The 18166-nt window shown below is 43.6% G+C and overlaps 1 protein-coding gene across 4 annotated transcripts in view; it reads right to left on the minus strand.

Annotated features, from left to right (window-relative positions):
• rmdn2 (regulator of microtubule dynamics 2) overlaps positions 1 to 18166 on the minus strand; it is a 37698-nt gene that overhangs the window by 10201 nt on the left and 9331 nt on the right. For all 4 annotated transcript variants that reach the window (XR_003932711.1, XM_030107238.1, XM_030107239.1 and 1 more), the window contains exons 3-5: positions 10932 to 11097; positions 10746 to 10848; positions 9220 to 9280 (exon numbers count right to left, since the gene is read on the minus strand). Coding sequence is in view for 3 of the 4 variants with exons in the window: in XM_030107238.1 (XP_029963098.1) it covers positions 9220 to 9280; positions 10746 to 10848; positions 10932 to 11097 (330 nt within the window). In the remaining variant the exon portion in view is untranslated. The remainder of the gene's footprint in view (positions 1 to 9219; positions 9281 to 10745; positions 10849 to 10931; positions 11098 to 18166) is intronic.

Below are 18166 nucleotides of genomic sequence, written 5' to 3' on the forward strand. Positions count from 1 at the left end.
TCATTATGTGGCAGGAGTGAGATGAAAAGAATTTTAAAGGGATACTTCAACATTTTGGCAAATTGACCCATTTAGCACAATTCCCATTTCAAAGAGCATACTTACCTTTTTTGTGAGGGCGAGCTATCGTATATTCAGAGGTGAGTTGGGGAAGGTTTTCGGGACGGACACAATGGAGGTGAATGGTATTTTTGTTCCCCCTCGTCAAACTCATCAAATACACAATCCAACAACCCCAAAACACTTTGGTGGACACGTTATAACCCGCACATTCACTACGCTGTGAAATATTAATGCAAAATGACCAGATTGAGTTGTTTATGCGAAGATTGCCAAGACGGAACTACTTACTAAACATGGCGTCTGGGCGTAGTGATTTCAAAAGAAAAAGTAGTTCCCAGTATTTGCTTCAGTGTCGTAACGCTACAATATTATTTGTTGGTGTTCCACAGCATAGTGAACGTGCGGATTATAACGTGTCCACCAAAGTGTTTTGGGGTTGTTGGATTGTGTATTTGACGAGTTTGACGAGGGGAACAAAAAATACCATTCACTTCCATTGTGTCCGTCCCGAAAACCTTCCCCGACTCACCTCTGAATATACAATAGCGCGCCCTCACAAAAAAGGTAAGTATGCTCTTCGAAATGATTAAGGAATTGCGCTAAATGGGCCAATTTGCCAAAATGTTGAAGTATCCCTTTAAGATGGGAACAAAATTGTGACAGAGCAGTTTTATAAAAGAAAACTTTCATGGTTCGTCCAGTTTTGCATTTCTTTACGGTAGTCTCCAAATGTGGAACTTAATTTAAAATACATTGAATGACTGAAAATGTTTAACTGCATTATGGACGTATGAAATTCTAGCACAGCCGCTCCAACCCTTGATCGTCAATCATTAAAATGACCTAAAATCCTCTGCAAATCCAAACAACTAAAACGCACTAATGACTTTGGCACTACAATTTTCTTGGAGGAGTTACACTAACCATTTAGTCATTCCTCTCCGTTAAGAGCATGTTGTAATTTGCTGATGTGATTAAATGCAATAAATCTAAACCGATGAGGACACCAACAAGAGGAGCATACCAGAGAGGGATGGTAATCATTACTGAGATCGGGCTGTACCCAGGTGAGCCATGTGGGAGAAATTGCTCAACATCCAAGTGCAAGACCTCATTTTGCTTCCAGGAGATAAAAAAAAAAAAAAGAACTATTCAGCAGGTGGGATTATGTCAAAGTTGGTCCTTCTTGAGAGCTTGCATCCTGCACAAAGTCTCATTGTCAAACATAAACATCTGAAGTTTCACAATGACCTCCTGCAGGAGATGAAGTGTTGTTTTTGGTCTTATGCAACAGGCCTATTGTCGCTGTGTGAAACTGCACCGGGCCCTCGGTGGGGGCGGAGAGAAGCGGGGGCAGCGAGCAAATGAGGAGATGGGATGTGAAGGTGTACAGAGGTGTGTCAGGCCTCGGGGGCCTCGCTGCTGCTGTTTATCCTTTTCTTTCTGCAGCCAGTTGAAATACTATCTCTCCTCGACTGTCTTAGGGAAGAAAAGGGAAATATTAAAAGCGGGGAGGGAAGGTGGGCGGCGACGAAAGATGACAGGAGAGGAAGAGAGGAGGACGGAGCACTTTTAATTGCGCAAGGTTCGTCTGTGGTTTTATATGGGCTCAACGAAATCCCCGACTCTACTGGGAAAAAACAAAAGGCCCGAAGTGGCAGAAACAGCAGATTGATTTCAGCCAAACATAGAGGGGCAGGCGGGACCGCCAAGCCAAAACCTGCACAAAAGCAGGAGGAACTGGAGGAATTCAGACCTGAAACTAACAACCTGAGAGAACACGAGAAGTTTACTAATACACTTTGTCCATAAAAAAATGAGAGGATACATGGATCAGCCCCAACATTAGAACCCATACTCCCTGTTGTGGAGTTCCCCCATTCTTTCTGTCCTCATCCACTGGAACATGGACTATACCAAGGCTCTTAACATGTGCTTTGGTAGACACCACCGCCAGACCCTTTGAGTATTGTAAGTTGACAAGTGGAGCATCTATAAATGAGACTTAATATTGCTTATTATACACAAAAAGGTCACTGTCCTCAATGAATTCTACTCCCACAAAGCTTCCGTAGGTGAAATGTGGACTATATGTAACACACAGGAATCCAGGACCCAAGGATTCCCAGCAGAACATAGCCCAAAGCGTCCCACCCCCTTCAAAGGCTTACTTTCTCACCATAAAACATCTTGCTAGCACGCCTTCTCATGGTGAGCCCAGTTACCCAATTGTAACAAATCAAGATTAAGCACAAAATGTTCGCTGGCACCTTCATGCGTTGTTACTGGGAGGGATAAATGAGAGAAGCAGTGTTATTGTCTTCACCTGTCAGTGGCCAGAACGCTACGGCAGAGCGCTGCAGTGTTGTTTTTGCACAGGAGGTGTCTGTGCGTTAAGTGTTTCCACAGTGATGAGCCACAAGCACAGTGAGGTCTGAAGTTCAGACACACACACACACACACACACACACACACACACACACACGGGTTACTACGGCTACTGAAAACAGAGTACAAAGCTGTCGCTAACAACGGGGCCACGTGTTTGAAATTGAAGTTGTCTTTCCAGAGGTCGAACGGACCGACGCCCCCCTCCACCAAGCCCCCCTGTGACTGACACTGCCGCGGTCTCCCTGGCTAATCCACGGGCCTTTGTACCATCAGCGAGGCCCTGGAGTCAGGGATTACCATAGGCTGACTTCACACAGTGGGATCTTTGAAACCACACCTATAAACAAAGCGAGGGATACAACCATGCAATCACATCTCCCGGGCGTCAGCCTGCTGAGATTATACAACCAGGCTTCACGCTCACTGTCACGAAAGCCCACCCCATGGACCCCAGTGCAACCGCAGACCATCACATTGAAAGCCACCTGAGCTGGACCACATATGGTCTCCACATGCTAGCTGAGGTTTGTCAACATTTTATTTAGGAATACGCCAATTTTCTTTTATTTTTTATATAATAAAGTAAATAAACTTAATACTTTAGCAAAAACAAATATATCTGTGTTTTAAAAGCACACCGATAGTTATTTCCCCTTTTGCAACATGCACAAAGTGCAGTCACAAAAGATTCCAAATCGTTACACCAGGCCAGCTTTGGATTGTGGGTGAAAATGAACATTTTGTCCTTCATGTTGATGTGCATCAACTGGGAAAATTGGCCGGGGTCGGGTGTAAGGATTTGAGTGAGTTTGACCAAATAGTTCTGCTGTAATCCAAACCAGGTCGCATATATTTCAGATTTTCAGTTTCCAACCAAGGAACCCGAGCTTCCAACACACAATCCAAAGATGTGTCAGCTACAAGGGTGAGAGTGTGAACGTATGTCTACGATTCTTTATGAGCACTGGTTTTTTTTGACAATAGAGCTTATCAATATATGATATGGGATATGGTTTTACAACTTGGTGCTGAAATTAATTTCACTTCTCAATGACAATAATGAGAAGCCTCCTTTTCTCACCGTCGCCAATGAAACGATGCTACTCGACTGTGGAGCATGCAGCAAAGCGCTCTTTGCATCTGCTGCATGTTGACCATGCTTAAGTGTCAATGTAAGATTGTGGACGAATAGTAAATGCAAAGAAGATTTGACAAATCGATTGTTAAGTCAAACAAATGATTCCGTAGCTCATCCTACAAATGCATGTACTTTTTAAATATGTCATCGAAAAGGAAAATAAACTAGCCTGTTTTATTGCCAAGACAATGAAAATATAAATGTATTTCCACTATTTTGGATCATTCTCTGTAAACTCTGAAGATGGTCGTTTGTTTCTTTGGAACAGATTTATTAGGTTTTTTTTCCCTTGTACTTGGCAGGTTCACCAAACATGTTCCCAGAACTATAACCTTATTGGCAATCATGAGCAGAAAATAGGATAAACAAGGATGACTACATTATCCGTTAACCTTTACTGCAGCGTGTAGTAACCACGGACACTGATGAAATGCAGCCACAGATTATATGACCATACACGTCACAGCTCTTACACACATCTCTTTCTTCACTGTTCACGTCACACACACCACCTCACAGCTAATTCCACAGCAATCACCTGATAACAAAACAAAAAAACAAAAAGAATAAATTCAATACCATTAGAGTTTTTTAGAACAATTTATTACTTTCACTTCTGTGCTGCAGGAGGAAAGATCATATATTGTTCATTCTGTTTGCTGATCACATATCAGACTTAAAGGTGCTGTAGGCAGGATTTTGCTAACAATGCTAATTTTTCTGTGTTTTCTTTGGATTAGATGTTAGAGTATCCATTGATCATCCTTTAGGAGTGTAGCATAATTGCACTACCGCGAGGGTGCAGCGTTTCCATCTGTCTCTGTTCTGAGCTGAAAAGGAATCTCGACAGCTCCAGGTATCTTTGACCAATCAGAAGAGCCCATGAGGCTCTAACCATGATTGGTTGAGAGGCGTTCGTCGCACGTTCTTGTGGGAGGGGCTTAACTTGCGTAAGGGCGTGATGTCAGAGAAAACAGGACAGGATTGGCTGTGCTGGGTTTCAAATCGCCATCTTAGATGGGTCATCCTGCCTACAGCACCTTTAATATTGAAACGGTATAGGAGCTTCATGCCGTTAGTGATGGACACACTAGAAAACCAGGCATAGACTGTCAGTCCAATTATAATACACATATATATATATATATATTTATATATACGTATGTATATAAAAACAAAAGCACACCTTCAGAGCATTTTTTTTTTTTTAGTAAAGACATTTACAAAAATAGTATATGAAAGCTGGAGGTTCAAAGTACACTGGTAATATCCATCTGAATGCTGCACTTAATGCTAACACGCACATCAGATCTGAACAGAGTGCTCATCCACTTGTCCTGGGCTGTGTGCAGAGATTTATTGCATGACAGAGTGGGAAAGTATGCGTAATCCGCTGAGAAGTGATGACTGCTGCAGGGACATCACGTTCATTCATCACTTCAGGTCTTCAAAAAGCCGGTGTGCAGACTCACAAGGGTTGCTGGCTGATCTTTTCTGACGTGTGAAGTTCACAAAGGAAAACTTGTAGCTGTACATCAACAGTTTCCAATGAGAAAAGTTTGAGGACATCCAGCATTAACCTGGATTTTTATCAAAACACGCTCAGATCTGTCATCATGAGGGTGCTATACAGAAAATGCAGATACTGAGCCGCGTATGTATTCAAACTTGTAGTTAAGAAATAAAACTGTGTGGCAATCCCACTTTATGCTACCTGACTGCATATGAACACCTCCAAAGATAACAAATGTACATGAAGACGGATGAATAATAAAAGTTAAAAAGGTTAGATTTTGATGAATGCCACAAAGATTTCACTCTGAAAATGAGCAAGTTGGCTTCATTTACAACTACTGTCTGATGAAGTGTGACTTTAGTGAATGAACAGGACATGTTTAATTTGATAAACATAGAAAATTGCTTTATTGACATTGCAAAGAGATACAACCATAAAAGAAAATCTTTGTCCAGTCAGATAAAATCTCTAATGCTGAACATGCATTAATTCAATAAGACGAATCGACTAGTGTTAACACTGCATCCTGAAATGAAGAGCAAAAACATGTCTTCCATTTGATGGCTGTTTATACGAGTACCTGCAGTAAACAACCAAAAAAAAAAACCTTCCCAACTTATTGATGTAGAATCAAAATCAGGTCAATAACTGCACTGAGATTCAGTTAGCAAGACTGCAAACTGCCCGTTAGCCCCAAAGAAGGGAGGGGTTGCTAGTTTTCCTGGAAGTTCAGTGGTGTGAGAGTAAATGGATGACTAAATGACCATGAAAAACACTTTCAGACCGATAAATGTGGTGTAAGCATTAAGTCTTGTGATCTAATCCACCACAGAAAGCAACAACTGGAAAAAATTGAAAATACTTTATTAATTCTAGAGGGATTTAATTTATTTTGCGATACAACGAGCATGGCAATATCAGGAGTATTTTTTTTTCTCCCAAAAAAATCCTACTTCATTCAAATTGTGGTGCAATGAGAACGACGTAGGATTTTATTTATCTCACTTTATCTTACATTCAACAAACATTTTTTGCCCAACTTCAAAGAAAACAGGTGCTTTCACTCTTGTTGGCCACTGCATGGCAGTGTTATGACCGACACACACATTTCAGCCAGAGTCAAGCCGAATGGCGATTTCATTTATAACACACCAGATGAATAAACCTGTATTTCCTACATAAGAATAACATATGGAATATCTGCACTGCCACTAAAAATATGCGCTTGACAATGGTTATCAAGTTATTGATTAAATGGACATGCTGGGGAGAGAGAGAGAGGATATACTGGATCAAAGAGAGGGAGAGGATGCGACCCCTGAAGGGAGCGGCATCAAGCTAACGAGGCTCTTCTGCATGATCAGTAATGTTTTCATGTTAGATCAGTGTGTAAAGACTGGTAGGGTCGCTGATTCTTCAGAAACATTCTGAACCAAAGCAAATTTATCTAATTGAGATGCTCAGAATATGCTCCTTGGGTTGGTCTTTGGTGTTGTCTGCTAATTAAAGTGTGAAGCTTTACAGCTGAATCCCTCTTCAGTGCATTTCATTACATCGCTTCTTAACCAACGAGACATTTGCTGAATCACCAAGGTGCAAAAACATAACCGCGCCTCAGGTTTCAGTGTGTTCAGGTACGGCTGGGGTTGATCCATTTGAAGATCAGCCCCCGAGGGGGTGCAGAGCCGCGTCGTTCAATATGAAACGAGCTGCAGATACACCGGAGCCGGTTGGTTCAGACTGTCCTCCTCACCCAACCTGTAAGCCCTCACTCACATGTCACTGTCAGCACACACATTAGGTCGTGAGAGTTTATTAGCTTTGATTTCTGAACGTGAAATAACTTCATGACAAATTAAAAAATGCTGAAAGTATTTGTGGTTACTCAAGCATTTGCAATAAGTTTGGCCAGTTCTTCAGTAAATAGCTATCGGCATCGATCATACGCTTTGTTTTTGCAGATACTTCAAAATGCTGTTGCAAAACAAATTTGCTGAACTTTTTCTCTCAAACAGATCCGCTGGAACAAACTGCACTCGGGTACGTCGTGATGCAGAGGTTAAAAAGTACTTCAGGCGATGTGCAGAGAGAAGCCTGTGCAGGTAGTCTGAGTGGCTGAGCAGGAACTGAGTGGCAGCGCGTCTTTACAACTCCTGCCAAACTGTGACGGGCTGAGCGGCATTCGGGAAAACAGGTGACAAGTTTTCTCACGGCATCGGCACACTAAGTAAACAGTTACCTCAGACATAAACTTCCTTGCAACACTGCCTGGCACCGTCCCCAGTTCCCTGCCTCCTCCCTTCTCCGAGTGCGGCTTTACCTACTTTGTCCTGTCCATTCAACTTAGACAGCATTTCTGCTCGGTTTAAGAATCTTACAAATTCCATTAGTGGATGTGGGATTAAGCATTAAGCTTTTTCAAAGCTGTTGCTCTTAATTAACTAAACAAACACGGCCTTCTATTTCACTTGACGTCTGGAGTGCTGCGGTATGTGCATGAGCTAATGCTAATTATTCCCCCGACAAACAGAGCAAACGGGGATAGAGCGGGCCATTTCGCCCGTTTCCATGAGCGTACTTCACATGCAGAAAATTATCCACACGAGCTCAATTATGGAGGACACTAATTCATGCATGTGATTAACTGTAACAAATACCCACAATGGGAAACGGTTACAAAAGCAAGCCCACCCACACGACATGCTAGTGACTGTATTGAACTGATACGTCCGTTTTTCACTGCCGAGGATAGAATGAAGCAGGATTAGTGAACGGGGGCCCTGCATCACTTTAATGGAGCCGAGCATGAGGGTGCTCTTCCTGCAGCACGCCGATCTGAGAGCTGCGTCTGGAGCAATCTTCATCTCTCTATTCCAGCCGTGGATTCCACGTGTGATAGGCAGTCAAGTTTTGACATGAGCCGTGTTTCAGGGTAGGAATGCTTTGGGGCCTGCACAAATACAAACGGGACTCATGCCATCGGCCACACTGCGCGCGGATAATTAAAAGCAAGGGGATTTTTGCCTGAGTCACCGAGTGGCTGGGGTGGTGCGGATGAGAAGAGGCACTGCCGGCTTGCTTTCCTGGATCTGCCTGCGAATGACCTCTGGCTGCAAAATTCCCCTAACCTCGGCGTGACGCTAAAGTTATCAGACAGTTGTTAGAAATAGAGTGTTAAAAAAATAACAACATTGAGAAACTAACAAAGATTCACGCACAAACATCTATGCAGGCATCAACTTCTTGCAATTTATGAGTGACGAGGACACACAAAATGTGAGCGCTCGCCTTGTCGCGACATTTATCATCGGCATATCCCCGAGCGCCGCAAACACACAGGTGTAAATAACAGCGTGCAGCTCCTGCCGTGAAGCAACCGCCAACATAAAGGCTACTGTAATAAGAGAGGACCATTAATCACGCGAGCTATTCCAGTACACGCATCAGTTTCTCTCACAGTCGTGTTAACCCGGGCCGTGTTTACATTCCTGAAGCTGAATGTGCCGCTATCAGGTGGACGAGGGGGCGATCTGAAGGAAGATGTTTGGGAGGTAAGCTACTGTTATCTGGTAAACACGCATGTCTGCGCTGCATGCAGAAGTGCTCCGCTGAAAGACACATTTTCACTCTTTCATTTCACTAAATATGCACTTTCCTCTAGATATTTCACTTCTTTTTGCTTTGGTAAACTAACAAAACATAACTAGGTTGATCCTTCATCTGCTCTCTGAGTGAGTTTCTTTTTGATTTGGTACGTTTGCTGAACTGCCCAAAAAGAAACGCGAGTCAGACAGCCATCCGTCCAAAACGCAGAGCAGCAGCTGCTCCTGGGGGACACATCACTCAAACGCTCAGGCCCCGCAGCGCCTCTCATCTGGGGAAAGTACCTGTTCCGACGCTTTCATCCCAGCTCAAGAGGATTTCACTTTTTTTCCACAAAGTTCCTGCAACAACTATCAAAGATTCTCACGTATCTGTGATAAGTTATGGCAAGTAGTCATCAAGCTCCACCTTCAAAGGTTGTGCTTTTCTTTCTAAGATCTTTAATTAACGGTCTTTTTTTTTTTTTTTATTATTTAAATGGGAAGAAAAATAAACAAATAAAACCTACCACTGATGACTTTCAGCACACGTAGGGTTCAGACTCACTGCCTCTTCCCCGATTCGCTTTCCTAGAAAGGGGGACAAGAAAAAAAAAAGAAAAGAAAAGAAAAGAGATAGTGATCATGTACTGAAACATAAAACCAATGCACACTGAGCCCTGGACATTCTTGTTCACATGATGAATGAAGAAAGTGTGGATTAGCAGAATCAAAGGGCGTGTTAGCTGAGAAAACACAGCAGGATACATATAAATCAAGGAACATCACCAGGCGATGGATTAAAGCAATGACAACAGAAGTTAGGTGAAATACAATGCTTCAGAGGAGCTCAAGTTTAAACCCTTCATCACTCAGTGGTAATCGTCTCATTCCATATGCGTCTATAAATACCCGCATGAGTGTTAAATATGATGCCCCGTTGCTTTATATAACCGCGTATCTGAAACTGTCAAATGCTGTGACACTGATGTCTCTGCAGGAAGCACCAGGTCTGCTCTGATCTCAGGCACATCGATGAGGAGGTATTACAGAGAAACAGGTCATTCCGGTCTAAACTCCAGCAGAATCACAAAACAGGCTCTGTATAAGGGGAAAAAAACACGGTGATCTCCGGTGAACGTCTGAGTGCTGAAGAAAAGAAAATGTTTTATTCCATCATTTGGCTAAAAATACCTGACACTTAACCGACATTGATAAGATCTGTCTTTGTGGTTGCTTCAGCTTGTAAATCACTCACTAAAATGAAAAAAGTTTGTTCTGACTTTGTAAAGCAGAAATGTTTATTAAACGCCTGTGAACCCACATGAAACTTGTTGGACACAACTGCTGCAACTGTATTATCTATAAATATGCTGTGAACTGGTCTTTGTACTGTGTCTGATTCGAAACGACAAGCAGAACAAGCTTAAATATACCTGTTCCATGAGGTTTGAATTGTTTAAATCTGGCCTTGACAGAACCAACAGTAGGGAGAGTGTGATGGTTGAGTGCAGCTAGGAGCTTTTCTATCGTTTATTTAATATTGGCATATTAGTCTATTAAAAAAAAGAAGGAAAGTATGCATTGAAGTAATTATATCTGTATCTGTATATATCTGTATTTATATCTAATAAAGTTTATTTGATAAAATACATTTATGATACTTTTTTTTTTTTAAAACACTGTTTGTTTATGAAGTTATTCATGTGGATTTATTCTTTCTGATAGAAATGTGTAATATAAATGATTTCCATTCAGGATTTTTTCATGTATAAGGAGTGAAAATACACTACAGAACTTAACTGTGACCGTTTGTTCTGTTTGTTCTAATGTAAACAGAAACCACTGACAAAGCCTCATCAGTGCTTTGTGGCAGAACTAATCCGGCCAACTGACTGAGAGCGCTGCAGAAATCTCAGCTCGCGCGGATCTGGGTTTTCCACATGAGACACTGACATTTGTGGCTTGGCGAGCCAAACCGTCGGGTGTATGACATTACAGGGTTTCAGATCCACAGTGGGATGCTTGGCCTGAAAGCAAGGCTTTGGTAGATTACCCGTTTCTGCCTGGGCCTTCTTCTCCTCCAGGGTCGAGCTGATGTCGTGGACGTCGCAGTAAGCTCGGACCAGCCGCCACAGAAACGGTGAGCTGCGTCCAAACTGGAGAAACACACAACAGTTGAGCCACACAGATCCAGATCCAGTCATACACACAAACATCTCTATACTGAGTGAACACACACCTCCTCCCTGTGCTCCAGGAGGACACCGAGGCTTTCTCGTTTGTCTGACTCGCTGCCCTGATGTAAACGATCGATCCTGTCGAGGAGGGCGGACAGCTTGTCCTCAGACTGTTCTTCATCGCTCGGCTCTTCGTCTTCCTCGGAGTCTGTCAGAGCAGTAATGTACCTGAAAGCACAAAAGAAAAACATCCTACTTCAGCATTTTGTCAGCGAGTGCAATTAAACGACTGATGTGGATTCCAAAAGGGCCCCGAACGCCTCGGCGACTCCAGTCAACAGGTCAGACAGTCTGCTTCCTGCCGTCAGCACTTTGGCCTTGGGAAGCATCAATAAAGAAACTTCTAACAGCACCTTCGACTTGTGAGGCGGAGGAAACACACCTCAGGTGAGGAGTTTCTCAGATCAATTCATATCCTACGGAGCCCCGGACATGACATGGTAAAAAAAAAATTAAATTGTGGCCACGAATTACTAATTCGTTCCCACGAATTAATAAATCGTGCGCACGAATTACTAATTCGTTCCCACGAATTACTAATTCGTTCCCTCGAATTACTAATTCGTTCCCTCGAAATAATTAAATCGTGCGCACGAATTACTAATTCGTTCCCTCGAAATAATTAAATCGTGAGCACGAATTACTAATTCGTTCCCTCGAAATAATTAAATCGTGCACACGAATTACTAATTCGTTCCCACGAATTAGTTATATCATTCATATACTGAACAGTTCAGTGAAGTTGGCAGCATATTGACAGATACGGAATTTCAGTCTCAATAAGTCTTTAACAAAATATCAGTAACATACAAAGGGCGCCTGCATCCCATCGTTGTGAGGTGGACGATATGCTACAAGTTCATTTTTATTAAAAATATCTGTCTATCAAGCAGCAGAAACAATATTGATTTCAATCAGCACCCGGTAGTGCTGCGGGCTTCAGGGACCGTCTACAATTTACAAGACGCAGCAACAGTGAAGACAAATAGCTAAAAAAAACAAACAAAAAAACAACAACTAAAACAACAACAACAAAAAAAACGTAATACCACCACTGGGATTTACTACAGTGCCACCATAACCGCTACAACCTTCATTTGTCTCCTATCAAATTTATTGGTTATGGTATTTGTCTTCACTGTTGCAGCGTCTTGTAAATTGTAGACGGTCCCTGAAGCCCGCAGCACTACCGGGTGCTGATTGAAATCAATATTGTTTCTGCTGCTTGATAGACAGATATTTTTAATAAAAATGAGCTTATAGCATATCGTCCACCTCACAACGATGGGATGCAGTGCCCTTTGTATGTTACTGACGTTTTGTTAAAGAGTTATTGAGAATGAAAGTCCGTATCTGTCAATATGCTGCCAACTTCACTGAACTGTTCAGTATATGAACGATATAACTAATTCGTGGGAACGAATTAGTAATTCGTGCGCACGATTTAATTATTTCGAGGGAACGAATTAGTAATTCGTGCGCACGATTTAATTATTTCGAGGGAACGAATTAGTAATTCCTGCGCACGATTTAATTATTTCGAGGGAACGAATTAGTAATTCGTGCGCACGATTTATTAATTCGAGGGAACGAATTAGTAATTCGTGCGCACGATTTATTAATTCGAAGGAACGAATTAGTAATTCGTGGCCACAATTAAATTTTTTTTTTTACCATGTCATGTCCGGGGCTCCGTAATATCCTGTTAGAAGGAGCAATTTTTTTTTTTTTTTTTTTTTTTTTTTTACAAGCTGCCTTCCTCAAAGGTGCTGATTATACGGGACCCATCTTCAGCCTGTTTACACGCCGAGGCCATTTCGCCTGTTTATATAAGTAGGTCACGTAATTGTTTATAAATGCTAGCTGTTGAGAACGGCGTGACGTCCGAACGCGGACACCTGAAGGCTTTTCTTCAGACACAGGGAGACTTGTTTAGCGAGGTGGGGCACGCACTGATGTTTTATGGTGCCTTTTCAATGACTGCGAGCGTGCACCGACACCTTGAGCCAACACTTAGGGAGCAGGGGGGAGAAAAACAGCTACATTAACGATACAGGGGGAAAATGAAAGGCGCAGACAAAGGTAAAAAATATGAAACGCGTCTATTAAGTGCTGGCAGCGGCCGCATGTGCGTCATTGGTGGTTAGGAGAGTATGCTGGGCTGCCAGCCACGGTTCTGAGGGGATGTGTCGGAGCGGGCCACAGACAGAAACACTCTGGGCCCAACAGGTGCCTCGCGCCGGGGGCCACTCGCTGGCTCCGCCCCATAACACACACCTACAACCTGATTACAGGAGCAACGTGAGGGCATTTCTGCTTCACTCCAGAGAGAAACTGTCAAGAAAAAGAGCACCGAGACTGACAAAGTCAACAACGCAACGGGAACATGATGGTGTGCTGAGATGAAGGAATTCAGCCCGACTTTTCACGGCGCGCTGTAATGCCGCCTGTTCAGGTCAAACGCATTCTTATTCATGCGAAAGGAAGTTTCAGTCAATATGTTTGTAAAAACAATGAATCTCACGTGTATGTAAAAGGTGAGTCTGTGCAAAAGTCAAGATATTAAATCTAGGGCACAAGGTGGAAAAAAAATCTCAATGAGTTAAGACGAGCAGTAGTGAAGTACGGGAAAAACATCTGAGTGCTTTGCACATCCAGTGGCTTTGCATTGACATGAGAATCATTCTGCAGGAGGAACAAGATTTGACAGCATCTTTATTTTAATCTCCAGTCATTTAGGGATAGTGTGCCAAAGCATTGCTACAATCTTCCTCTCTTCACTAACTCCTCTGTAAATCCGAAAACCTGCAGCCAGGCCTCAAATCATTTATTGGCCAAGACAAGCAGGCTTTAAACACTCTGAACGGGTGTGCTTTTGTGTTGAACTATTGTCTGGTTGCACCAGTTTACTGAGGAGTACCTGGCAACAAATAAGTGTGTGGCAAGAGATAGGAACATTGCTGGACCTGTGTCGTTCATTCATCCTCTAATTCATTCATCCTTTTGTCCCTGTATTCATTCAGCAGTCCGTTTTCCCTCGCTCCCCGCAGTTATTTACTCAGTGGAGCTGGAGAGACAGGCAGCGCAGTACTGAGTGATCAGCGCATTCCTGTCACGCCATTCCACGGCTCATGAATCACTTGAGTTGAAAGAAAAAAAAGAAGCTAAGGATCTATTTGTATTACTTTGTGTGTTTATGTAATGCATATATGTTTGTGCAGGAACCATTATTATCCTTGCGATGTTACTAGCAGTGTGTGGCTTTGAAAGAACATGTCTAAATATTGTCAGTAGTATTTCAACACTGACCGGGGGCACGATGCGGCGCGGGCCCCGCCATGACTCACACAACAGCCAATACTGAAATTATTTTTTGCAGGCGTTCAGGAATATATAGAGGGAGAGCACACAAAATGAGTTTTCTGAAGATGACCTTTGACATATCTGGCCATCTCAAACAAAATACATTTGCTGCTCAAAGAAAGTGAGTGTTTAACAAACCACTTTCAGACAGAAAACTTTAGCTTCATTGGAAAATTTTGTCAAACTTTGGGACTCTGGATATATACACACACTCTCCTAGCTGTTGTAGGTGCGCTAGCACGACTCGGGCGTCCATTTAGCCGATGATGCTCAGAAGTAAGATGCCTCTGTAGTTGTTGCAGTCAGTCCTTGTCTCACCCTTGTTCTGATACAGGGTGACTATCTTGGCATCTCAAGTTTTGAGGCACACCACCTTCTCTCCAACAATGACAAAGGACGTCATGTAGTATCCAGAGTCCCAGTGTGGCTTTCGAGCAGAGCGCTCCACAGTGGACATGATCTTCTCCCTTCGACAGCTGCAGGAAAAGTGCAGAGAACAACAGAAGCCCCTGTACATTGCCTTCATTGGCCTATCGAAAGCGTTTGATTCGGTCACCAGGGAAGGGCTCTTCTGGCTCCTGATGAAAATTGGATGACCCCAAAACAGCATGATCAGGTCATTCCAGGACAGCCTGACAGCAACGGTGCAGTACGTCCGAGCCCTTCAACATCAAGAACGGGGTGAAACAGGGATGCATCCTGGTGCCCACCCTCTTCAGGATTTTCTTCTCCCTGCTCCTAGAGCACGCATTTGGGACTGCCACTGAAGGCCTGTATCTGCATACCAGATAAGATGGGAAGCTGTTCAGCCTTGCCAGGCTGAGAGCAAAGACTGAAGTTCGTGAGATCATGATCAGGGACCTGCTCTTTGCTGATGATGCTGCAGTCACCTCACACACAGAGCATAAGCTCCGAGAACTCACGAACAAATTCTCTCAAGCCTGCAAAGACTTTGGGCTCACGATCAGCCTGAAAAAGACCAATGTGTTGGCCCAGGGTGTGGAAACGCCACCTGTCACCACCGTTAACAACTATGAACTAGGCGTTCTGCACCTGTTCACCTACCTCGGATACACAATCAGCGACAACCTGTCCCTCCATGCGGAAGTCAACCAGCGCATCGGGAAGGCTGCAACTACACTTGGTTGACTCACTACACGTGTTTGGGAAAACCCCAAGCTGACAACCACGAACAAGATGGCAGTGTATAATGCCTCCATCGTACACTCTCCTGTATGCCAGTGAGGCATGGACGGCTTATGCAAAGCAAGAGCAGAGGCTGAACAGTTTCCACATGCACTGCCTCTGCCATATCCTCAACATCAAGTGGAGCGACAAGGTGCCAAACCCAAGAGGTCCTCACAAGCGCTGGCCTCCCCACAATGTATACGCTGCTCAGACAGCAAAGGTTGCGCTGGCTCTGCCATGTCCGCCGGATGGAAGGCGGCCGAATCCCGAAAGACGTCTTGTACCGTGAGCCAGCGTCTGGCACAAGATCTGTTGGCTGACCCAAGCTGCACTACAAGGATGTCTGCAAGCGCGACATGAAAGCTCTGGACATCAACACAGAGCTGGGAGACCACAGCAGCTGACCACAGCAGATGGTGCAGTGTACTCAAGAAGCAGCTGAAGACGGGCGAAAAGAAGATCCAGAGCCTGGCAGAGGACAAGAGAGCCAGACGGAAGGCGCGCACACCTGGAGACAACCCGGCGACCGCTCACATCTGCATCCGCTGTGGCAGAGTCTGTCACTCTTGGATCGGCCTCACCAGTCACAACCGAAGCTGTTCGAGCTGTGGCTCCAACGTGACATCCAACTAGGGCACAATCACCCATAGTCGACACCGACCGACGGAGGCCTCCTACCACTACTAGTCAAACTTCACCATTTGGTGATAGGAAAAAAAACCTGTCCTGAATTAGCTGAAATCCAATACACAGGTTTTTTTTTTTTCTGAATCAAACTAAATAATTAAAACTTTATAATGCTAATGCTGATATTAGTTTTTACTTTAATAACACAGCAGTGGTATTTCTACCTGAAATGGAAAACTGATTGATAAGGTGAAAAACTTAGTTGGTTGTTTGTGTCGCCTATCACACACAGCTGTGCACAGGCATGGACCCCTCTACCATTCACTTTCAATAAAAGCTTTAAACTTTCAGCTCCAACAGGCTGAACTGCTCACCAGGGGAGAGCAGCCAATCAGTGTGCACATCCCAAAGGGGCAAAGCAGAGATCTCTCAGTAGAGCTTAGCAATAGCAGTCTCTGTGGTTACCCCGTTCAAAACAAACCCCAGTTACCATCCCAACATCGCCGAGCCCTGGAGCACGCCAGCCAGCTTATTCACCATCTGCTAAAGGCCTGCTCGGCATTAATGCCCAGCGAAGTGCACAGAGTCCAGTTCTTTTTCTTTTTTTTTGTATCCTCCCTTTCACACCCCCACCACAGGCTGCACAAGTGACTGAACCTCTTCACCCAGCCAACAGCATCAGCGGGTCCCTCACCGCGCTGGGGAAGCGGCACAAAACGAAAGAAATGTGTGAAAATAAGGTATCGGGCATTTCTCACAGATACAAGATGTAATTAGAAGTCAGTCATGAAAGCAGCATTTCATCTGACTTGCTCATGTTGTCGGCACCAATCTGCAGCTACAGACAGTGTTTCAAATGTCTGCTCATACTTTCTCCAGAATAGTCCTAAAACTTTGGGCTGGAGTGTACAAGTTGTTTACAACTGAGGTTTAAGAGTCTAATTGTGTAACAGATGGTTTCATTTGCAGGGAAATGCAAAACCTCCAAATAAAACTGATGGCTGGTGAAATAGTTTACCTTGCAATGTTTTTAAATTGAACACTCAATGTGAATTGTGTGCTGCAAAACATTATTTCTTTCCCAGCAATTCTGTGGTGAGCCAGGGAAATTACTCATCTATTTATCTCTCACAGAGAGGCTTCTCTCCTACAATACAACGTGTTTAGTAAATACAGGGACGAGCTGGTCACACAACCAGTCGGGGGCTCTTTAGAGGACAAAATTAATGAGGAAAACTCTGTACGAGAGGGGAAGCGTCATGTCCTCTAGCCCAAAGCACAGAGGAGGCGCTTCATCCTTCAGGAGGTCTCTGCAAATCTGGACGTGGATCCCAGACTGTCAGACACTGAAACAGTCCACCACGGTGTGGACGGACAGGACTCCTGGCTGAGCTCTTGACAAAAGGCCAATCGACGATGACTCAGCAGATCCCTTCAAAACGCCAAATGCTGGAGACCAAAAACAAATAAGAACGACAGCCAACAGTGTGCACGCACACAGCTTTTACTGAGCAGACAAAACAAGAAAAGACTAATCAACAAAACAACTCAAACCCAGATATCAGCAAAATCTCTTCATAAATAAACATTCTCTTCACATTCACTGGTGCAAAAACATGATTTACTTCTGGAGCTACGTAGGAATGTTGAAGACTTGTAGTTTAATTGGTACAATGATCCTCCTCTCACCATGACCATACGTCCAAATGTCATCAATGACGATGAACACAAAGTTGCACCCAATGATGCCTTGCTATGCAACCCTTCCCAGTGGTGTAGGAGTGTGTGAATACGTTCGTTTGACTTCATGTCAAGCATTACCACATTTTGAAACTGATAGTACCAATAACCACAGCAGTAAGAGAGTATATTAGACTAAAAGAGGTCATGATTCACCAAACTGCAAAAACAAAGAAAACCTGTGCTGAACTTGAAAGAAAAAAAAAACATGTTCAACATTCAATTTCAAGATTTGAAAGATCCCGTATTTACAGCAGAAGACAGTTAAATGATCTGGAGGAAATCATGTGTGCAAAAGACACAGGACTCTGGAAGGATT

The sequence above is a fragment of the Salarias fasciatus genome, chromosome 13 (genome assembly GCF_902148845.1).
Source record: "Salarias fasciatus chromosome 13, fSalaFa1.1, whole genome shotgun sequence".
In the NCBI taxonomy this organism is placed as follows: Eukaryota; Metazoa; Chordata; class Actinopteri; order Blenniiformes; family Blenniidae; genus Salarias; species Salarias fasciatus.